The 25048-nt window shown below is 45.0% G+C and overlaps 1 protein-coding gene across 6 annotated transcripts in view; it reads right to left on the bottom strand.

The window, feature by feature from the left end:
* The window catches only part of RBM33 (RNA binding motif protein 33), a 132223-nt gene extending 110354 nt beyond the window's left edge, over positions 1-21869 (bottom strand). For all 6 annotated transcript variants that reach the window (XM_080818217.1, XM_080818218.1, XM_080818220.1 and 3 more), the window contains exon 1: positions 21617-21869. In XM_080818217.1, the coding sequence (XP_080674343.1) occupies positions 21617-21659 (43 nt within the window). In that variant the 5' untranslated portion in view covers positions 21660-21869. The remainder of the gene's footprint in view (positions 1-21616) is intronic.
* Between the last annotated feature and the right edge of the window lie 3179 nt (positions 21870-25048).

Below are 25048 nucleotides of genomic sequence, written 5' to 3'. Positions count from 1 at the left end.
GTTCCTTAGTTTTTAAATGTAAGCAACTAATTCAAGTTTCTGGGGGTGTCTGGGTGGCTCAGGCAGTTAAGCATCTGGCTTTGGCTCAGGTCATGCTCCCGGGGTCCTGGGATCAAGTCCCACGTCAGGTTCTCTGCTCAGCGAGGAGCCCTGCTTCTCCCTCTCCCTCTCCTTCTCCCCCTCCCCACTGCTCATGCACTCGTGCTCTCTCTCGTGCTCTCCATCTCAAATAAATAAATAAAAATCTTTAAAAATAAATTAATTAATTAAATAACTGAAGTTTCTGTGGCTAGTTGTCTGTTAGGTTTCTGTGTTGGTTTTCCTTCCTCCCCCAGATTACATACTTCATGAAAACAGAGTATTCCCTAACTGACAACATGAACACAAAGTTCCAACATTTTATAAGCAAAAAGGTCTGCTCATGGCTTCTTTCACATCAGTTCACAGTGAAGGTATTAATGGTCACAATCGCCCTTGGCAGATACTGCCATACAGCCAATTCTGCTGAGGACAGAAAACCCTTATGGCCAAGGTAACAGTCACCTAGAAACCTTGTTAAAAATCGTACACTCCCTGGTCCCACCCTGAATCTGATTCAGTGGGCTCTATTTTTCATGTCTGTTTTTTTTTTAAAGCTTCCCAGTAATTGTGATGACAGCTAGAGCTGGGAATCCCTGCCCCCAGTTGACCACAATCCATCAAAGAAGATACTCCAGAAGAAAAGTTAACTGTTATCTTGCTATGTAAGTACTTCCTGCAGTTAAATCCACAAAAGTCAAAATTAGAAACCTGGATTATGTAAAAACAGTTAAAATAAATACTTCTCCAAAGGAGAGATCCCCATAAAATGTCCAAGAAAATTGGCTACGAAATCATTTCAAACTAAGGATTATTGAAAGTTAAGCACAAACTATGCAGAACTGAGGACATGAAACCTGTATTCTTCATTCAACAATTACTTGAGCACCTAATGTATGCCTGGCATTGTTCTAAACACCTAATGTACAGGGTGTAAAAGATAAAAATTTCTACCATGTGTAGGTTACAGTCTAACAGGTAGAGACAAACAAAAACCCCACAAACATATATGGAAAACGAGGAGGAGGGGAGTGGGAGGCGCTAACCAGATTGCTTACAATTTTAAAGAGAATGGTCAGTGTAAAATGCTTTTAAAATGTACACAGGAAGCACTGCCAATACAATTAATGATACTGTAATAGCACCGTACGGTGACAGATGAGAGCTAAACTTGTGAGCATAGCATAAGGTTTACAGGTATAGGTACAGAGTTGTCAAATTACTGTGGTGTAACCTTGAAACCTAACATTTTATTGATTATACTCAATTTTTTTAATTTAAAAAAATGTACATGACTTGTATGTTTCAAAATTTACTGTATCAGAAATTAAAACCAAGACATTTTTAAAATATTTTATTCACAAATTGTTGTAAAAGAAACAATAAACCCATTACATGTTAATGTAACATATTCTTACTGAAAACTGTATTTAAAAAAAGAAAATTTTTGTTTTGCAAAACTCTTTAATGTCTTTGCAGAAGACAGCTTGATTTTTACATCTGCTTCTGCACTCAATCTCTTGCAATAAATTGTTCTGAGTGAAGTACATGAAAGAAATCCAATTCCAAAAATATGTGAAGTTGTTAAAGAGCATTAAGCGTTTTCAGATCATTTCAGATATTCTTAATATTATACCAATACTCGACAAGCGGTGGTTTCTCAAAGGCTATTTGCAATGCAGAGTCTGAACCCTTATCAATGAACATTTCATACTCTCACCTGTTAAAATGCACTGGTATGTCTCGCATTCTTAATATATCTTTTAACACCAGACTGTATAACATCTTGACGATACTGGTTCACTGAGTTATGCTGTTCTTTCAAATGTGGACACCTTTCTTATTCAATATCAAAAATTACACTTTTTGGAGGAGGAGTCAAGATGGCGGAGAAGTAGCAGGCTGAGACGACATCGGGTAGCAGGAGATCAGCTAGATAGCTTATCTAACCATTGTGAACACCTATAAATCCAACGGGAAATCGAAGAGAAGAAGAGCAACAATCCCAGAAACAGAAAATCGATCACTTTCTGAAAGGTAGGACCTGCGGAGAAGTGAATCCAAAGCGACGGGAAGATAGACCCCGGGGGGAGGGGCCGGCACCCGGCAAGCGGCGGAGCGACGGAGCACAAAATCGGGACTTTTAAAAGTCGGCTCCACTGGGAGACATCGCTCCAGAGGCTAAACTGGGGGGAAACCCAGGCGGGGTCAGCATAACCCCAGGACCCGCGGGGTCACAGAAGGACTGGGGATGTCTGAGTGCCGCAGAGCTCGCAGGTATTAGAGCGGGGAAGCCGGCTATAGCGACAAAGCCGAGGAGTGAGCTCTAAGCCCGGGGTTACCTTGTGCCAGTCGCAGGCTGGGTGGGCTCGGAGCGCGGCCGGAGGCCACGGAGACAAAAGCGACCCGGCGCTTTTCTCCAGCTCCAACAATTGACTGCTTTCCTCGAGGCGCGACCGCAAGCCAGGGAGGCGGGGCTATTGGGCGCTTTGCTCTGAGAGTGCACTGAGGAGCGGAACCCCAAGCTCTCGGCTCCTCCGGGCCGGAGACTGGGCGGCCGCCATCTTCATTCCCGTCCTCCGGAACTCTACGGAAAGCGCTCAGGGAACAAAAGCTCCCGAAAGCGAACCCGAGCGGATTACTTAGTCTGGCCCCTGGCAAGGGCGGTGCAATTCGCCTGCGGCAAAGACACTTGAGAATCACTACAACAGGCCCCTCCCCCAGAAGATCAACAAGAAACCATCCAAAACCAACTTCAGTCACCAAGAACAGCGGAATTCCACAGCAGGAGAAAGCAAATCCTACCTGGACAAAATGACAAGGCGGAAAAACTCACCTCAAAAAAAAGAACAAGAGGCCGTACCGAAGGCTGGAGACCTAATCAATACAGACATAGGTAGCATGACAGATCTAGAGTTCAGAATGACAATTCTCAAGGTTCTAGCCGGGCTCGAAAAAGGCATAGAAGATATTAGAGAAACCCTCTCCGGAGAGATAAAAGCCCTTTCTGGAGAAATAAAAGAACTAAAATCTAACCAAGTTGAAATCAAAAAAGCTATTCATGAGGTGCAATCAAAAATGGAAGCTCTCACTGCCAGGATAAATGAGGCAGAAGAAAGAATTAGTGACATAGAAGACCAAATGACAGAGAATAAAGAAGCTGAGCAAAAGAGAGACAAACAACTACTGGAACACGAGGAGAGGATTCGAGAGATAAGTGACACCATAAGACGACACAACATTAGAATAATTGGGATTCCAGAAGAAGAAGAAAGAGAGAGGGGAGCAGAAGGTATATTGGAGACAATTATTGGAGAGAATTTCCCTAATATGGCAAAGGGAACAAACATCAAAATCCAGGAGATGCTAAGAACGCCCCTCAAAATCAATAAAAATAGGTCCACACCTCGTCACCTGATAGTAAAATTTACAAGTCTTAGCGACAAAGAGAAAATCCTGAAAGCAGCCCGGGAAAAGAAGTCTGTAACATACAAGGGTAAAAACATTAGATTGGCAGCGGACCTATCCACAGAGACCTGGCAGGCCAGAAAGAACTGGCATGATATATTCAGAGCACTAAACGAGAAAAACATGCAGCCAAGAATACTATATCCGGCTAGGCTATCATTGAAAATAGAAGGAGAGATAAAGAGCTTCCAGGACAAACAAAAGCTGAAAGAATTTGCAAACACCAAACCAGCTCTACAGGAAATATTGAAAGGGGTCCTCTAAGCAAAGAGAGACCCTAAAAGTAGTAGATCAGAAAGAAACAGAAACAATATACAGTAACAATCATCTTACAGGCAATACAATGGCACTAAATTCATATCTCTCAATAGTTACCCTGAATGTTAATGGGCTAAATGCCCCAATCAAAAGACACAGGGTATCAGAATGGATAAAAAAACAAAACCCATCCATATGCTGCCTACAAGAAACTCATTTTAGACCCGAAGACACCTCCAGATTTAAAGTGAGGGGGTGGAAAACAATGTACCATGCTAATGGACATCAGAAGAAAGCTGGGGTGGCAATCCTTATATCAGATCAATTAGATTTTAAGCCAAAGACTATAATAAGAGATGAGGAAGGACACTATATCATACTCAAAGGGTCTGTCCAACAAGAAGATCTAACAATCTTAAATATCTATGCCCCTAACATGGGAGCAGCCAACTATATAAACCAATTAATAACAAAATCAAAGAAATACATCAACAGTAATACAATAATAGCAGGGGACTTTAACACTCCCCTCACTGAAATGGACAGATCATCTAAGCAAAAGATCAACAAGGAAATAAAGGCCTTAAATGACACACTGGACCAGATGGACATCACAGATATATTCAGAACATTCCATCCCAAAGCAACAGAATATACATTCTTCTCTAGTGCACATGGAACATTCTCCAGAATAGACCACATCCTGGGTCATAAATCAGGTCTCAATCGGTACCAAAAGATCGAGATCATTCCCTGCATATTTTCAGACCACAATGCTCTGAAGCTCGAACTCAATCACAAGAGGAAATTTGGAAAGAACGCAAATACATGGAGACTAAACAGCATCCTTCTAAAAAATGAATGGGTCAACCAGGAAATTAAAGAAGAATTGAAAAAATTCATGGAAACAAATGATAATGAAAACACAACAGTTCAAAATCTGTGGGACACAACAAAGGCAGTCCTGAGAGGAAAATATATAGCAGTGCAAGCCTTTCTCAAGAAACAAGAAAGGTCTCAAATACACAACCTAACCCTACACCTAAAGGAGCTGGAGAGAGAACAACAAAGAAAGCCTAAACCCAGCAGGAGAAGAGAAATCATAAAGATCAGAGCAGAAATCAATGAAACAGAAACTAAAAAAACAATAGAACAAATCAACAAAACTAGGAGCTGGTTCTTTGAAAGAATTAATAAGATTGATAAGCCCCTGGCCAGACTTATCAAAAAGAAAAGAGAAAGGACGCAAATAAATAAAATCATGAATGAAAGAGGAGAGATCACAACCAACACCAAAGAAATACAAACAATTATAAGAACATACTACGAGCAACTCTATGGCAACAAATTTGACAACCTGGAAGAAATGGATACATTTCTAGAGATGTATAAACTACCACAACTGAACCAGGAAGAAATAGATAACCTGAACAGACCCATAACCAGTAAGGAGATTGAAACAGTCATCAAAAATCTCCAAACAAACAAAAGTCCAGGACCAGACGGCTTCCCAGGGGAATTCTACCAAACATTTAAAGAAGAATTAATTCCTATTCTCCTGAAACTGTTCCAAAAAATAGAAATGGAAGGAAAACTTCCAAACTCATTCTATGAGGCCAGCATCACCTTGATCCCAAAACCAGACAAGGATCCCACCAAAAAAGAGAATTACAGACCAATATCCTTGATGAACACAGATGCGAAAATTCTCACCAAAATACTGGCCAATAGGATCCAACAGTACATTAAAAGGATTATTCACCACGACCAAGTGGGATTTATTCCAGGGCTGCAAGGTTGGTTCAACATCCGCAAATCCATCAATGTGATACAATACATTAATAAAAGAAAGAGTAAGAACCATATGATACTCTCAATAGATGCTGAAAAAGCGTTTGACAAAGTGCAGCATCCCTTCCTGATTAAAACTCTTCAAAGTGTAGGGATAGAAGGCACATACCTCAATATTATCAAAGCCATCTATGAAAAACCCACCACAAATATCATTCTCAATGGAGAAAAACTGAAAGCTTTTCCGCTAAGGTCAGGAACACGGCAGGGATGTCCGTTATCACCACTGCTGTTCAACATAGTACTAGAAGTCCTAGCCTCAGCAATCAGACAACAAAAAGAAATTAAAGGCATCCAAATCGGCAAAGAAGAAGTCAAACTATCACTCTTTGCAGATGATATGATACTATATGTGGAAAACCCAAAAGGCTCCACTCCAAAACTGCTAGAACTTATACAGGAATTCAGTAAAGTGTCAGGATATAAAGTCAATGCACAGAAATCAGTCGCATTTCTTTACACTAACAACAAGACAGAAGAAAGAGAAATTGAGGAGTCAGTCCCATTTACAATCGTACCCAAAACCATAAGATACCTAGGAATAAATCTAACCAAAGAGGCAAAGAATCTATACTCAGAAAACTATAAAGTACTCATGAAAGAAATTGAGGAAGACACAAAGAAATGGAAAAATATTCCATGCTCATGGATTGGAAGAACAAATATTGTGAAAATGTCTATTTTACCTAAAGCAATCTACACATTTAATGCAATCCCTATCAAAATCCCATCCATTTTTTTTAAAGAAATAGAACAAATAATCCTAAAATTTATATGGAACCAGAAAAGACCTCGAATAGCCAAAGGAATATTGAAAAAGAAAGCCAAAGTCGGTGGTATCACAATTCCAGACTTCAAGCTCTATTACAAAGCTGTCATCATCAAGACAGTATGGTACTGGCACAAAAACAGACATATAGACCAATGGAACAGAATAGAGAGCCCAGAAATAGACCCTCAACTCTATGGTCAACTAATCTTCGACAAAGCAGGAAAGAATATCCAATGGAAAAAAGACAGCCTCTTCAACAAATGGTGCTGGGAAAATTGGACAGCCACATGCAGAAAAATGAAATTGGACTATTTCCTTACACCACACACGAAAATAGACTCAAAGTGGATGAAGGACCTCAATGTGCGAAAGGAATCTATCAAAATCCTTGAGGAGAATGCAGGCAGCAACCTCTTTGACCTCCACCGCAGCAACTTCTTCCTAGGAACATCGCCAAAGGCAACAGAAGCAAGGGCAAAAATGAACTATTGGGATTTCATCAAGATCAAAAGCTTTTGCACAGCAAAGGAAACAGTTAACAAAACCAAAAGACAACTGACAGAATGGGAGAAGATATTTGCAAACGACATATCAGATAAAGGGCTCGTATCCAAAATCTATAAAGAGCTTATCAAACTCAATACCCAAAGAACAAATAATCCAGTCAAGAAATGGGCAGAGGACATGAACAGACATTTCTGCAAGGAAGACATCCAGATGGCCAACAGACACATGAAAAAATGCTCCACATCACTCGGCATCAGGGAAATACAAATCAAAACCACAATGAGATACCACCTCACACCAGTCAGAATGGCTAAAATTAACAAGTCAAGAAATGACAGATGCTGGCGAGGATGCGGAGAGAGGGGAACCCTCCTACACTGTTGGTGGGAATGCAAGCTGGTGCAACCACTCTGGAAAACAGTGTGGAGGTTCCTCAAAAAACTGAAAATAGAGCTACCCTACGACCCAGCAATTGCACTCCTGGGTATATATCCTAAAGATACAAACGTGGTGCTCCGAAGGGGCACGTGCACCCGAATGTTTATAGCAGCAATGTCCACAATAGCCAAACTGTGGAAAGCGCCTAGATGTCCATCAACAGATGAATGGATAAAGAAGATGTGGTATATATACACAATGGAATACTATGCAGCCATCAAAAGACATGAAATCTTGCCATTTGCGACGACGTGGATGGAACTAGAGGGTATCATGCTTAGCGAAATAAGTCAATCGGAGAAATATAACTATCATATGATCTCTTTGATATGAGGAAGTGGAGATGCAAGGTGGGGGGGTTTGGGGGGAGGTAGGAAAAGAAAAAATGAAAAGATGGGATTGGGAGGGAGACAAACCATAAAAGACTCAATCTCAAGAAACAGACTGAGGGTTGCGGGGGGGAAGGGGGATGGGAGAGGGTGGTGGGGAAATGGACATTGGGGAGGGTATGTGCTATGATGAGTGCTGTGAAATGTGTAAACCAGACGATTCACAGACCTGTACCCCTGGGGATAAAAATACATTATATGTTTATTAAAATAAAAAAATTAAAAAAAAAATTAAAAAAAAAAAATTACACTTTTTTAAAGCACCACCAATCTCTTCAGGAAAATCTTTAAAATACTGGGACGGTTTCAAGTTCACCATAGCAAATACAACTTCTCCAAAATGCTAATTTTTGCTAGAAAGCTTGGATTTTCTCATTGGCAATCAATACTGCCAGCTGTTTCCTTGAATAGACAGGCTCACATCACTTGCAAGAAAACATCTGCCAAATGCTACAGTCTGAATAAACGTAGTTTCGTCAGTTGTCTTTTCAAGTAAAACTGGTGTTCTATGAAAAAAACAAATAGCATATTCAGCTCTCAACTCAATCAGAACAGTACTTTCCCTAAGAAACACCTTATGCATACTTCCCATTTTGTCACAAACCTTTTTTTTTTTTAAAGAGGGAGGGCGATGGGGAGGGGCAGAGGAGGGGAAGGGTCCACAGAGCCTCTCCACCCAGCACAGAGCCCAAGAAGCAGGGCTTGATCTCACAACCCTGAGATCATGACCTGAGCTGAAATCGAGAGTTGGACGCTTAACCAACTAAGCCACCCACGTGCCCCAAAGAGTATTATTTTTTCAAATGTACTTCAGGGTCAAGATTTAATGAAAGTAATAACTTCTACTGCTTCATCAAGGATCTTCCTAAACAAACTCTTGTTTTCTTCTGTGTGGCCTGGCTTCTAACAGTTTGTGGTCACTGCCTTCAACCACCCTAAGGAAACAAACTGACTCACCATCGCTTTTGCAACACTGATGCAAATGTATGCATAGAAAAAAGGCACATCATCAGGTCTCAGCACTCTTATGAAAATAGCCCTCACAAACACTCCTGGGGAACCCTTGGGGGACAGTCTTGGGGGACTCTTTAAAAAGACTTTGAAAGCTGTTGTCATCCAATCAGCGAGCATAGACGATATGTACAAGGAAGCTCACCAAGGAATGTTTTATCAGCAGGAAAAAGTGGAAATCAAGCAAACACCTGACAAAGCAGAGAGGTAAATTAAAATACAGTCTTGAAATTATATACAAGGCAGCAGTAAGAACTATCACTAGAATTGCTGTATTTCTTACATGGAAAAATGTCCACAATAATCTAACACCCCCCAATACCATGCATTATAGTGTGCCACTTTATATGCAAAATGCGTATGTGTATGTGTGTCTGGAAGGATATAAGCAAAACCCTAATGGCAGTTATCTCTCTGTATGGCATATCAGATTGTCTTCTGTGCTTTTTCCTTACATTTTTACAGAACCTATTTTCTTTGTTAGAGTAACAACCTGTCCTTACTAAAATAATAAACAATTATAAAAACTTCTTGGAATCCTAAAAGGTATGAAGATGGTACTGAAATCACCCCAAGTTTCTCTAATCAGAAATAACAGGACACCTGGGTGGGTCAGCTGGTTAAGCATCCAACTTCTGATTTCTGCTCAGGTCATGATCTCAGGGTCACATCAAACCCCATATCAGGCTCTGCGGTGGGCACAGAGCCTACTTAAGAGTCTCTCTCTCCCTCTCCCCCATCCTTGGCTAGAGCTCGCTTTCAAAAACAGCAACAACAAAAAGTAACAATGGTAACATCAAACAAACATCATTTTAAATGTTTATCTATGCACACATTTGAACATATAGTGTGCAAACTTTAAATAGGACTGTACAATGTTTTTAATGAAGTATGAAGTTTCATACTATTTAAACTTATCAGCAGAAAGAGCCACTGAAGGGGTGCCTTGTGGCTCAGTCGGTTAAGCATACAACTCCTGATCTCAGCTCAGGCCTTGATCTCAGGGTCAGGAGTTCAAGCCCTATACTGGGCTCCATGCTGGGCATGCAGCCTACTTAAATATCTATCTTAAAAAAAGAAAAGAAAAAAAAAAACCCTAAGTAAAATCAATGGAATGACTGAAATTCAAGTAAAACTTTATTCAGCACAAGAGATATCTTGAGGTTAATTTCCAAGCCCCCCCAAAAAAGACATATAGCATGAAAGGGGCTGGGGAAAATGAAGCTTGATGTTACAGTAAGAGAGAGGAAGGCTGAGCAATGACTTGATTTTTGACAAGCAGATGGGCATACAGGGAAGACAGCAGTGAGGGTGAAAAGTGCCGTGTCAGCCCAGAAGACTGTGACTAGTTCCACAGGTTTGAAACAGCCGTTCAAGGAGAGAAGCAACAGTTAAATGCTGAAAAGGTAGACTTGAGGGGCGCCTGGGTGGCTCAGTGGGTTAAAGCCTCTGCCTTCAGCTCAGGTCATGATCCCAGGGTCCTGGGACTGAACCCCGCATCGGGCTCTTTGCTCAGCAGGGAGCCTGTCCCCGCCCCCCCGCCCGCCGACTTCTCTGTCTGCCTCTCTGCCTACTTGTGATCTCTGCCTGTCAAATAAACAAATAAAACCTTTTAAAAAAAAAAAAAGTAGACTTGGAGTATCACTGAAGAATCACTGTGAGACACCTACCTACACTTAAGATGCAACACGACTGCAGTTTAGGAAAATTACCCGGCAGCAAAAAGCAGCAGTGACTGCACTAGTAACAGATGAACAATGGTCTGAACAACACAGAACTACAAAGCAAGTAATTAAAAAAAAAAAATCCTGGCTGGCATCACAGTAAATAGGTGGGAAAACAAGACAATGGATCAATCAGACTCTATTTTTTTAAAGATTTATTTATTTTAGAGAGGCAGAGAGAGAAGCGTGAGCAGAGGGAGGGACAGAGGGAGAGAGAGAAACCCAAGCAGACTCCCCACTGAGTGTGGAACCCAATTCAGGGCTCAATCCCACAAACCTGAGACTATGACCAGCGCTGAAATCAAGTGCCCCAGAATCTGTCCATTTAGAAACTCCAAGTCATGTCCACTAAATGACAAGGATCAATGAGAAGTCAAAGAAAACATCGGTATTTTGAATCTGGAATAACAGTGGGATGTGAACTGACTGATAAATGTGCTGGTTTATTTTGGGGTTGGGGATGGGTAGAAAGCAATGAGTTTGGTTTTTAAAATGCTGCATCGGTCTTATTACACACCAGTCATCCTTTGTTAATACTAAAAGCAAGTCTGACTTGCTGACCGTACAGGACTGAACAGTCTCTGATTTTCAGACACGAGGCAGATGTCGAACGATCCCATAATCCCATAATCGCTACTCCCTCGTAACCCGGAGTTAGCACAGACGTTAAGGGTTCCATCTCAGGAGATGCCCCACTTCAGACGGTCAGCTGCACACCGGGTGCCCCGGTTACCCATAATTCTAGGGCCAACTACAAATTCAGGGGTTCCCACAATCACCCTGCCCCCAGGCTAAATAATTCAATTGAAGAACTTACAGAACCCCTCACAGAACCCAGGCTAACATGATACTGTGACAGTTTACTATCAAGTATAAAAATGGAGAGCCAGATGTAAGTAGGATGAAGCTAGAAAGGGTCCAAGTGCAAAAGCCTCGGTCCCCATGGCAAGGGTATGCCACCCTCCCAACACAGGCATGTAGGAAGCTATCCCAAATCCCTTCACTGAGGGATTTTTATGGAGGTCTCATTAGATAAGCATGCTTGGTAAACCACTGACCAAAGATGACAAAACTCCATCTCCAGCCCATCTCCTACCTCCCAGGAAATGAGGTTGAGGCTGAAAACTGTAACCTGTTAATAAACACGTGGCTGGTTTTTCAGGCAACCGGTCCCATCCTGAAGCTACCTAGGTTACCCCCCCACCAACAGTGAGTCGTTCATTAGGATACAAAGACAGTAAATTCAAAGGGTTTTAGGAGCTCTGTGCCAGGAACCTGTTCACCAGAACCTCACAATGTGACCTTATTTAGAAACAGGATCATTACAGATATAATCGTTACGATGAGGTCAGACCGGATTAGGATGGGCCCTAAACCCAATGACTGCTGTGGCAACTCCACTTCTGGGTATACTTAAAAAAGAACTAAAAACACAGGTTTGCAGAGGTATGCATACACCCATGTTCAGGGTAGCACGCTTCACAACCACCAAAACGTGAAAGCAATGAAGTGTCTGTCGGCGCGTACACGGATAAATGAAATGTGGTCTGGCTGTACAATGGGGTATTATTGAGTCTCGGAAATTCTGACACCTGCTACAACACGCACGGACCTTAACACTCTGCTATGTGAAATAAGGCATTCACAGAAAGACAAACGGCGAATGAGTACTCTTATATAAAGTCCCAAGAGTAGCAGAAATCATAAAGACAGAAAGTAGACTGGTGGGTGCCAGGGGACAGGGGAACGGGGAGTTAGTGTTTTATGGGGACAGGAGTAAGAAGGTAGAAAACAGACAAAACCTGACTGGCCGTGACCTCATATCACTGTAACTAGATGATGGGACATACAGGAACTATGCAATTAGTTTTAAGCTGAAATTTTTCCCACAACAGGTCTTTTTTTTTTAAATAAAAGATATTTTAAAGTAAACTATGAATAATTTCCTACTTCTGACAAAGACTTACAACATGTGACTGTGTACTGCTGATGAGTGTGTGGGAACACAGGCATTCTCTCTGACTAGTGGTAGCAGTGCAAAATGGCACAAATCCTACACAAAATTGTGTCTGACAATAACTGGCAAAAATCTACATGTCTTTTTCTCTTTATCCTCACTCTAACAAGTCTAAACCAAAGACCCACTGGCAAAAATACAAAATGACATTTGCACAGACTAAGCATGGTAGCAGGAAATAAATACTATGTATTGGTTACAAATACATATAGGTTGATGTATTTCTTAATTTAACATCCTGACATTGATACGTAACAGAAATATATATTGGAAACACATCAAATTCCTGGTAGTGTGAGACTCTGGAGAAGAGTTCTGTGATCACACAACGCATAATGGGGAACTCATCTGTAATATTGTCCTTCACTTAAAAGACAAACGTGACGCAAATGTGACCAAATGTTAAATGCTAATTCCAGCTCTGAGGCTGACAGGTTTGTCATGCTATTCCTCAGTTTATTTTACTGAATGATTTCTCTCCGCACGCAGGTCAACAGGAATAAGAGGGACCCCAAGAAGCTTTGGCCACAACGTGCAAATATGGAACAGATGCTTGAAGGGGACCATTTACGATAAAGAAAAAGTATTTGTGTGTGTGTGTGTGTGTGTGTGTGTGTGTTTAATGTAGGAGCAAGGGCAACATGTGCCAGTGTCTGTGTGGAAGGGGAAAGTGATCAAACATGAGGGCGAAGCCAAGGAGGGAAATCGAGCAGCAGTGAGGTCCCAAAGGGAAAACTGCTGGGAATCCCAGCCCAGGTGTAACTTCATGCAAGCTTGGGGGAATAAAGTCTGTGGTTGAAAAGGCTTTTTCTGAAGAAAGCAATCTCATCTCCTAACACCAAAGAAATAAAAAAAAATTTTAAGTAATGCAGCAAGCCACAGCTACAGCAACAGTGGGAGCAGAAAACAACTAGAATCCCCAGAAGGAAGGGAGGGCGACTCTCAACACGGATGAACCTGTGCTTCGACAGAGACCACACCTACTGGGGCAGAAAGCAAGAGGGTATTTTCTTCCCCCGGCATACGGAATATACAGATGGAGATGGGAAGAACCATGACTCGAAATCCTAGGAAATAAGCTAAGACAAGAACTCTTGACCCGTTTTTATTATTCTTACATTTCCTACAGTCACCTCCCTTCTGCTCACGTTTAGAACACGGACAAATCCTTTTTGCAAAGCTGCCGTTTACATCTGTCACAATGAGCAGAACCAAGAGAACAAAAGATGTCCACGTAGTCTGGCCGAATCAAGAACAATGCAACCCTGAAGACCAAGGGGAAGATGAGCCCGGCAGGACAAGCACGGTCCATGCTCCCACCTGCGGACTCTCCCTGGAAGACCACACGTGGTGCTAAGCATTCATTCCATCTCCGTAAGGGAGCACTTTTCCTGAGAGCAAGATTACAGGTATCCACTGGAATTCTCACGCCTTTCACTCACACAGCAACCAAAGGTCTGTAACTAACCCAACACTCTTACTAGCATTCTCCCTATTTTCCCTTTTCCAGGAACCTGAAACTTGGATTAGAAACAATACAGAACATTAGCTTGAATAGGGTTCTAGCCAATTACCTAGCCAAAGGCCAGCAAATTTCAGTCCACAGGGCAAGTAGGGTCTGCCACCTATTTCTGCCCAAATTTGGCTACTACCTATTTTTGTAAGTAAGCTTTTATTGGAACCCTGTATGCCAATTCAGCAACTTATCATTCATAGCTGCTTTCAACCTACAAGGCAGACAGTAATTGCAACAGAAACCACAAGGTCTGCAGCGCCTAAAAGTTTGCCAATCTGTGCTCTAGTCCAAAGGTTCTCAGCCTTCTTTTTGCGTCAACACCATTCTCACGTATGATACACTCAAATTCTGAATCACTAACAGTCAAAATTCTGTATTTTACAGGCAAGTAAATCTAGACCCTTTATTTAAACCGTAACTAGAAAAAACAATCAGGGTACTATTCAAGACCTTTGAAAGTGAGCGTATTAGCCCCACAGAGTGAAACTACCAAATTGAGTAACCAAGCAAAATATTCAGAGAGCGTCCCTAAGCCATGTTGTTTGGAAAAAAATCTGTAATCAGTGTTTTAACGATCTCTCACTGGGGGCGCCTGGATGGCTCAGTCTGTTAAGCTTCAGACTCTTGATTTCAGCCATGATCTCAGGGTTGTGGGATCAGGTCTCTCATCTGGCTCGTGGGCTGGGAGTGGAGTCTTCTTGAGATCTTTCTCTCTCTCTCTCTTTCCCTCTGCTCCACCCCCAAAATAACTATAAATAAATAATCTCTCACGGATATGGGCCCCTGGACAGGTTCTCCCTAAAATGAACCGTGTGATCTGTTCAGGAAGTGTACTGCACATTGACCGTCTGCCTGCCATACACAAGATTTCCCCTTCCTGCATCTGGATATCAATCACAGTAAGACAGGGCTGTCTCCCAATGCGGAAACTATAAAAGGTAGATCCTTGATTCTCTATCATCCTGGGCAGCCTGGAAGACAAGAGTGGTCTGAGCTCAGCCAACCGGATATTCCCATCAGGACTTAGAGGAGATGATGCCCCGTTTCTTTTTCCAAGAACCCAGACCCTCTTTTAAAAAAGTGAAACCTTCAAAAATAAGAATAAAAAAAAGTAAAACCTAAAAACTGGTGAGGATCAGCTGCTAAACAGGTGAAACTCAGGGGAAGAAAAAAGGAGAAAGCGCCCCCCCCCAATGCCTCTTTTGCCTTCCACAGACATAAGTATCTGCTGTGCTGACTGGGGTCACTATACTCGCCCCAACGCTACAGAGGAAATGCAGGAATATGCTTCTTCCCGGGGCCTTTGTGGGGTTCTGCGTTAGACTTCCAGGCGAGGCACTGGCAGGAGGTCTGAGTCCCAATTAACATTACAGTTATTCTCAGGTGGCAGAGGCAGGACACACACACACACACACAGGAGACAGGAGGCCGTCAGGGAGCCGGGAGAGAGCTCAGAAACACCATGCTGCTGCCCCCGGGCTTGCAGGAGCTGGGAGAGTCAGTGCTGACTTCCCGAGACTTGAAGGGGTCAAAAGTCAACACCTGCAGTGCTGTAGACCAAGAAGGCCCCTGAGCTTCCCCAAGAGTCTTCAGGGTCACAGGACTTCAGGCAAACTCCTGACAACCAGGCTGAGACTATCGGAGAAAGTTTTCCTAACCGTTGTACCTCCACCTTTCTAAGGTTGTTTAAGCCTGTGATTCCTGTATTAAAACAGCTTCGAACTTGAAACGCATAGCACGGCTTCTGTTCTGACTGAAACAGAGACTGATAAAACTCCAATAAGCCCAGCACTACTCAAGAGCTTAACAGAGGCTGTGTTGTACTTCAACCAGCTATCATGTTTACGTCGGTTTTCTCGGTTTTCTCCGTTGATGCAACCACAAGTCTTCCTTTCACAGACGTGAGAACCAAGACTAACCAAAGTTAGTAAACAACAAAACCAGACCAACTCTGGTCTACCAAACACCAAGTGCAGCACTCTTGCATTTATTTAGGAAGCAACCGTAGTAACATACCCTCTGATTTCCTATACAGAATATGACAGGGCAACCACAACTTCGTGGAGGTTTAGGTAGGGAGATCACGTCCTCACGGCACATACTAAATCGCGCAGCAGAACCGCGGGAGAGGCTGCAGTCTGGTGGTGCGCAAGCCACATACTCTTTGAATTACACCGTCTTTTCTTACTTGACTCAGTTGTTAGCATTTTAAAAATGGTATTATGTATAAGTATTAGAATTCCATATTCTTTCAAGAAAGAGGAGAAAATACCAAAAGATCAAGAATAGCAGACGCATTTAGCCATAGCTGAAACAGCTAAAGATAAACTGCATTTGGCCAAAGAGGAAGAAAATTCCTCCTACTGTAGGAGTGGTAGCCCGGAGCGTGCCTGGAGCGCCTCCACACCACCAGCACCCGAAGCCGGAGGCCCGGGAGTGGCCCTGAGCGCTGCACTTCTCCAGTCTTCCTCAGTCACGAATTCTTTTACTTCCCTCTAGGAACTACCAAATTGCCTATCTTCCCAAGAGCATCTTAACAAACTGTCTCATTATTCTTATACTTTGTACATAAGTGAAGCATCAGAAACCAATAATAGGAGTTTCAGGTGTGTACAGAGGAAATGAAAGGGAGAAAAATGCAAGAAAATTTCCCAGAACTGAAGATGCGTATTTCCACACTAAAGTGTCCACCAAATGCAAAGCACAACAAAAAGACCCATGCTAAGGAAATTTTAGAACACTGAGGAGGAATTGTTAAAATCCTCCAGGGAAACAAAAAAGTCACATACAAAGGAATCAGAATGCCATCAGACTTTTCAACAGCAGAACTGGAAGCCAGAAAAACAACACAGCACCAGCACCAAAAATCTAAGGAAAATGAATCTAAGTCTAGAATTCTAGGCCCAATCAAATTCATCAATCAAGTATAAGAATAAAGAATTTGTTCACACACATGAGCCTCAAAAAATTTACCTTTAACACACCAGAAATGGTAGTGTTGAACCCTGCATTAATTCAAAAATATAAACATAAAAAATTACTTTTCCAGGAAAATTTATTAAAACTGACCTCTACGTCAGAAGAGCATACAGCTCTTGATCTCGGGGTCATGAATTCAAGCCCCATTTTGAGTGTAGAGATTAAACAAATAAATTAACTTTTAAAAAATGACCCAGAGATTTCTAAAAAGCTAAATAGACCAATAATGGTTGAAGAAACTGAAAAATAAAGAGCTACCAAACCCAACTGCTGTGCAGACAAAAGTTCTTCCAACTTTAATTTAAATTTTTTTTTATTTTTTTACACCGTCCCAGAAAACTTCACAACTCATTCTAGGAAGCCAGCATTTCATTAAAAAAACGAACAAACAAAAAAACAAAAAAACAGGATAGCACAAAGCACACACAAACACAAAGGAAAAAAACTGTAATCCAATCTTTCTTATGATCACAGGTAAATCCTAAAATTGAAGTCCAACAATATGCTAAAAAGAACAATATATTAAAAACAATATATATTTAATATATTAAAAAGCACGCAGAAGGTCTTGAAACCAAGAATGCAAGGCTGGTTCAGCACTAGAAATCTACCAATACATTAAGAGATTGAAAGAGGGGTCCCATAAATCACCGCAACAGATGTGGAAAAAGCATTTGATAAAATTAAATGCCCAACGCAAAAAACAATTTTCTTTGCTAAAACACAGTAACTATCAGAAACCTACAGTAAACACCATATTTAATGGCAAAACATTCAAAGAACACTCGTTAAAACTCAGAACAAGATGACAAGACAGGGATGCCTGTCACCACCCATATTCTTCAACATCATACTGGAGGACTTGACAATGAAAGCCTCGGAGACAAGAAGAAAAAAAAAGAAATGAGAGCTATAAATATCAGAAGTTTCTGCAGGTATGACTAACCAGAAAATCTGAAGTACCAAACTATTAAAACAACATTCAAAAAACCAGCCATATATAATTCAATTATATTTTTAAAAAGCCTTTCTGTAACAGGCCAATAACAAATGAGAATGTACGAAGATAAAAAAACTACGCCATCCACAATGACAAATATAAAGTATTTGAAAAAAAAAAAAACTAACAAGAAACGTGAAAGACCTACATAAAGAAAATTTTACTGGGGCGCCTGGATGGCTCAGTTCGTCAGGCGTCCAAGCTCTTGATTTCAGCTCAGGCCACGATCTCAGGGTCAGGAGATGGACTCCCATGTCAGGGGACCGGCTCAGCAGGGTGTCTGCTTCCCCCTCCTTCCCCTCCTCAGGGCACAAGCTCTCCGAAATAAAGAAATCCTTAATTTTTTTTTTAACTTAATATAAGTTCGCCGAGGATAGGGATCTCTAGTATATTTACTATGTATCCAGGCTCTTGGGTTAGTGCCCAGCAGAGCAGGTACCGAATAAACGTTTGGTAGAGATGACTGACAAAACCGAAAAGCTTGACAGAAACACTCTTGTTATTAGATGAAAGGACCCATATTGCAAAAACGTCACTCTCAAATTATGTAAAAAGACTCAATGTCATCCCAATAAAAATTCCCATAGAATTCTTTATAAAACGTGGTTGATGATTCTGAAGTACATTTTTCTTAAATGCACAGGACTAATCAAGATATTTCTAAAAAGGAACATGCCATCATATATGCATAACATTTACCTGTACATACCTGCACATATATGCACACACACCCTGTGAAACAGTACATTGTAAAAAACTTAATGGGAACTTAATATATTACAAAGATGGAGAAGATGGAGAGTTCAGTAAATCATATTAGAACTGTTAAAAGTCCCCAAACCACAGAACACCCAGAATAAAACTCCATGAAATAAAAGCTAAATATAAAAGAGTGCAGAAGCATAAAATGTTAAAAAGCATAGACGAACTCTTGGCATAGAGACACCATTACAAAAAGAAAAAAAAAAAACCCTTGTAAAACCAAGTGGCATTTAAGAATAAAAATTTTAAACTTCCATATACTGAAAAATTTAAAACAAAGTTATTTATAGGGCAAGCACAATTTTTAAAAAGGGGTTAATAATTCTGATAAAAAATAGAGAATGAAAAAATATATAAACAATAACAAAGAGATCAACGACCCGATTAAAAAAAAAGTGAAATGATATAAACATACAACTCACAGAAAAATAATATATAAAAAGATGCGTAACTTGTCTGGAGATCAGAAAAACATAAAAACATTATGGTCATTTCTCTGTCCCAAGATGAACAAAAATTAAAAAGACTCTTAGAAAGGGCATGGAAAACGGGGGACCCCCCCACACTACTGAGGGAAGATAAAGTGGCACCAACTTGTTTTTAAGGGCACTGGCAATAGCTATCACTATTTTAAATAACTATAACTTGAAACAGTACGTGTAGAGATACGTGTTCTCCGCACACACCTGCAGAAGCACACCAAGTTGTGTCTGTAGATGTTTAGCACAGTATTTTCCACAGCAGTTTAGAAGTAGAAGTGACTTGGGCCATCAATAGAACTTGGGCCATCAATAGAAAAACGATTAAATGATCAATAGTGGATCCATAAAACTCTCACCTATTGACATGGAAGATCCCCAGGACCTCCTTTTTTTTTTTTTTTTTTTACGATTTTATTTATTTGAGAGAGAGACGGCGAGAACGCGAGGGGCAGAGCAGAGGGAGAGGAGTTAACAGACTCCCCGAGGAGCAGGGAGCCCCATGAGGGGCTCGATCCCAGGACCCTGAGATCATGACCCCAGCCGAGGTCAAATTCTTCACTGACTGAGCCCCCCAGGCGCTCCCCAACCCCCAGGACCTACTTTCAGGGAACAAAACAACTGCAGAACACTACATGATTCCGCTGCTACCATAAAAGGTCACGAAGCTAAAAATGCTCAACTTACATGTGCACAGAAAAGGGTACACAGGGATTCATAAGGACCTTTCCTACTTCAGTTCCCGCCTTTGTGGAATCACTTGAACACAGTGCGCCAGGCGCGGCAGGTGAGGCGGGCAGCATTCCGGGCTTCGCGGGGCTCAGAGACTGAGGACGGCAGAATATTTTAAGGAAGAAGTGAACAGGAGCGCCTGGGAGCTCAGCGGGTGAAGCCTCTGCCCTCGGCTCAGGGCATGATCCTGGGGTCCTGGGATCGAGCCCCGCATCGGGCTCTCTGGCAGCGGGGAGCCTGCTTCCTCTCGCTCTGCCTGCCTCTCTGCCTACCTGTGATCTCTCTCCGTCAAATACATAAAATCTTAAGAAATAGAAGAAAGAAGTAAACAACAAAATACAACTCCGAGCTGGGATGCGCCTTCGGCAGGAAGCAAGGCTACGCAGAGCGAGGGAGGCCCCAGCGCAGCGGGACTGCGTGGGCAAGGAGGGGCCCCGGAAGCCAGTCCCCCCGGTCTCCCAAACCCTCGAGGGCTCCGGCTCCGGTCTCAGGGCAGGGAACACGGCGGCCCGGGATGGAGCGCGAGCGCAAGCTCCACGCATCTCGCAGGAAGCCCGCCCAGTGCTCAGAGACAGCAACCGTCAGACTGCCCAGAGCCGAACTCGAGGACGCCTGCCCTCGCCCACTCGGCCGCGCCACAGGTGGACAGCGGGCGCTCGGAAGCACCGCCACACACCCCGTGCTCACGCGGCCTCGGCCTCCGGGAAGGCCCCGCGCACGGCGCGCGCCCCGACCCGCACACGGGCCCCGGCCCGGCAAGTACTGCGAAGGTGCGCGCGGGCTCCCAGGCGACGAGAGCCTCACCGCGGACACGCCGAGTCGCCCGGCGGAAGGACGTGCAGAGCGAACCAGACCGGCCGGAGGGACGCTCCGCGCGCCGTCCCCGCGGTCCCTCCCCGCGGTCCCTCCCCGCCGCACACACGCTGGCACGCGCTGACCAGAGTTCCGGACGCGGCGGCTGCAACGCGCTGGCCAAAGCCCGACTCGGGGACCCCGACGGGCCGGGGCTCCTCCCGCCGGGCTTCCGAGCAGGCCCCGAGCCCCTGACGCGCTCCCCCGCACCAAGACTACCGCACGAAGCCCCGCAGCCGACGAGCGCTGACGTCCGCGGCGGGGCTGCCGAACCTGCCCGGCGCCCGGCCTACACCGCCGAGGCCCGCGAGCGGGGGAAGCGCCCGGGGACGGGCTCGGCACGCGGGCGACCGGGCCCCGCCGCGCCCGCGCACCGCCGAGGAGGCCCGAGGAGGCGCGAAGAGGCGCTCGCCGGACGGTGGGGGCCCCCGCAGCAGCGCGCCCGCGCGCCGGGGCTCGGTCCTCAGGACCCGGCCCGAAGCGCCGCACCGCCCGCCACGCCCGCACGACGCGGCGTCCCTCCCGGCCCGGAGCCCACCCGAGCCCGCAGGGCCCCCCCCGCAGACCCGGTCGCCCGCACGGCTGGTCCGAGCGGCCGCGGCCCCGCAGGCCACAGCCTCGCCGCCCGCGGCCGGCCGCCTCGCCGAGGGGCCCCGGGCTGCGCGCAGGCTCGCGGGCCACCGCGGCGCGGAGCCCGACGCGGGACGCAAGACGACGCGGGAGACAGGACGACGCGACCGAGGCAGCCTCGGCCCGTCCCGCCGCGCGGGGCGGCTCACGTACCTCCGGCGCCGGCTCCTCCGCCCGCTCCCAGGGCGGCCGCCATGGTGCTCGCGGGCCTTCAGGGTCGCCCCGCCAAGCCAGCCGGGGGGCCGCCGGCCGGCCGGGGCCCAGAGACGCGCTGCGGGGCACGGGGGGCGGCGGGCCGGGACCGGGCACAGGGGGGAGGCGGCCGGCGGTCTCCGCCTCGCCGGCCCCGCTCCTCCGCAGGAAGAAAACAACAGACTATCGCAACATGGCCGCCGGCCCGCCCGCCGCCGCGGTGCACGCCGGGATGATGGCGACCGGCGGGGCGGGCGCGGGCCTCCTCCGCGGCGCGGCGGCTCCGGGCGGCCCCGGGGACGCAGGGCAAGCGCAGACGGCGAGCAGGAGGGCGGCCACCGCGCTCGACTCCTGTAGCCGTAGGGCTTGCAGCGGCGTCGGGGGCGGTTGCCGGCCGTAGTACGGTCCCGGGTTCTGTCGCACGGCGCTTTGCAGCAGTGGGCGCCGCGCTTTCCGGCCGGCGGCCGGCGGGGCGGTGGGCGGGGCCGGCGGCGCTGTCAGGGCCGGGGCGGGGCGTGCTCGGAGAGGCGGGGCCCGCGTCCGGGGTCGGGCCGCAGGTGCCCCCAGCGCACGCCGCGCGGTGGCTCGCCGAGGTCCGTGGGCGTCTGCGCTTCTGAGCAGCGAGAAGGGCCAGAAAACGAGGTGCTGGTGAGGGACGTCAAGGAAAGGACGCGGGTTTGGGGAGCCTTGGGTGCTGGTTGGCAGTTGGGGTGTGGGGGCTGTGGATGCAGGGGGGTCTTAGAGGACACGCGAGCGGCAAACCGGGACTCAGCGACGGCGACGGTGGGGGCTTCCCGGGGAAGGAAAGTACGGGCCGTCGGGGCAGAAGGAGGGCGCCGAGCAGGGACTCCGATGTCGGAGGACTTCCTGGGGACCAAGAACGCCGGCAGAGCGAGCCGGAGGGGGAGGGGCTCGGGAAGCAGCGATGGGCGGAGGGGAACAAGGACCAGACGCATCCGGGGCTGTGGGTTATTTTCCTGGAGCCGCAGGGCGTGGGAGAAGGCTCTAACAACAGTGGTTACGGGATAAAATTCGTGTTTTAGGGAGAGGCTCTGGCAGCGGGAGAGCGGATGGGCAGCGTGGAGAGGTAAGACACCCTCAGGAAACGGCCCCGCAGCCCAGGCCGCAGGTGGCTTCCTTCGCGGGAAGATGGACATGTGACAAAACCCTAGTGGTAGACTACAGGAACTGTAAAATTCCGAGAACTTTTACATACGTTTGAAGTTTTTAATAATAAAATGTTTGGAAAGAATAAGATTTTGCAGATTAATAACTAATACAATTTTCATCAAAAAGATAAAAACCAAAGAATAAGTTTAAAAGTTATTTTGATTCATCTACATGTAATCGTTGCAAAAAATAATAATGATAAGCTTGGCAAGCAACCTGGAATAACTTAAATCTCCCTCAGAAAGCACATCAGCGCGTCCGGATTTCAAATGGCTTGAATCTCTAATCACCTTGCATTATTTTTTGCACGGTGGAGGATGGACTTCCTAACTCAGAATATGTTTTTAAAGAGGTTTCACTGCTGATCTACTGCTACACACACACACACACACACACACACACACATATCCTGGTGATCCTGAGGATTATTCAAAAAACAAAATACCCAAAGAGGAAACAATCTCATAGATACTTTCCAGCCAGGTTGTAATTGAGGAAAGACCTCTCTCAGTTATGAAAGACCTAAAAATGAATTTCTCTAGGACAAGAATCTCTACATTTTTTCATCAGATCCCTGCTGGAAAAACTTGAGCACGGGCACAAAATATTTGAAGACATCGATAAATTACTGTGAGTAAAGGTTTAACAAACCCCTTTTCTTCTCAACAGATTTCACTTTTGGTTGACTTTTTAGCTTGTCCTAGAAACCTAATGAGGTCAGAATGTCAGCTGTGTGTTAAACATCATTGCTCGTGTTAAAGAGGCGCTCTGGCTGGTACACTGCTTCTGGCTGGAGAAAACCGAATGATCTTTAAACATTGGTCAAGAAGCCAGACCTTTAGGCTCTGTTCTAAGTTTGGGGATATATAAGATAAACTCAGGTAACTCTTATGAGATGTATCAGTTCCCACGGTCAAAGACACTCCTAAGCCAGGGCCACTCCTACTCCTCCAGTAAGAGGGTGGGATGTCAGCACACCAGCTCTGTGAGGGTGCTTCCATGCAGGTGGGATCAGAACCGGGTGAGAGAGGTGTAGGAGCACGTGCCTGGGAGCTGTTTGTGTGGCAGAGCCGCAGAGGGACAGCCTGCTGCCTTGAAGCAGAAAAACATCCTCACTGTAATGACTGCTACTGGACGATATGTAAAAATGAATAGGATCTGAGGACAGGAGGAAAGGAAGGTAACGAAGTGACCTTTCTTATTTTGGTGACTGCACATGATAGGTAGGAAGAAAGTGCTTGTTAGAAATTCACACCAAGGTACTTGACGGTGATAGAGTATCAAGTCAGGAGCTTGTTGTCAAATGGCTCAGGGAAAAGGGTTTTTGAATTTACTCTATGTTCAACTCTTCTGTAAGTATTTTATTGCTTTGAAACAAAAAAAAATTATTAAAAACAGGAAAGGACCAAAGAGAATATTGTTTAAAAATGTAATTGTTGAATTGTGGTGATGGTGATGGTATCGCAGGTGCGTGCACATGCCGAAACTCATGCAATTGTGTACATTGAGTATGTGCAAGTTTTTGTGTGTCAATCATATCTCCATAGAACTATGACAAAATTAACCACTGGAGTAAAAATCCCAACAGAAAAGTTTAAGAGATAAGACCCAGTTGAGGGAATTTTAGACTTGAGGACAGACAGGAAAGGATTGCCCGGAATGGAGCACAAAGAGGAAAGGTGTGGAAGAGTGTGACTGAGGCGTTTCACAACTGGAAGGGCAGAACAAGAGTGTCAGACTGGAGGTCCACGGAAGAGAACAAAGATCATGGAAGAGAAGAAGTATTTGTGAAGAGGAATCCTGAGAAGTTTTGAGAACTGATGAAAGACATCAGTCCGCAGATACAGGAAGCATAATGAGCATCAGTTAAGAAAAGTTCGGAGAGGGGCGCCTGGGTGGCTCAGTGGGTTAAGCCTCTGCCTTTGGCTCAGGTCATGATCCCAGGGTCCTGGGATTGAGCCCCAAATCGGGCTCTCTGCTCAGCGGGGAGCCTGCATCCCCCACTCTCTCTCTCTGCCTGCCTCTCTGCCTACTTGTGATCTCTGTCTGTCAAATAAATAAATGTTTAAAATCTTTAAAAAAAGAAAAGAAAAGTTCAGAGAAATCTACAACTAGATGCATGGATGCAACTCAAAAAAGAGAAGACCTTAGAAGTAACAAAAGAGAACCTGCTATGTCTGGTCATGCCGGAGCAGCTGGGGCAGGCTCCCCATACACGTTACA

This window comes from Martes martes (assembly GCF_963455335.1).
Source record: "Martes martes genome assembly, chromosome: 11".
Classification (NCBI taxonomy): domain Eukaryota; kingdom Metazoa; phylum Chordata; class Mammalia; order Carnivora; family Mustelidae; genus Martes; species Martes martes.
Note: the sequence above shows the minus strand (reverse complement) of the source record. Positions and strands in the feature narration are given on the sequence as shown.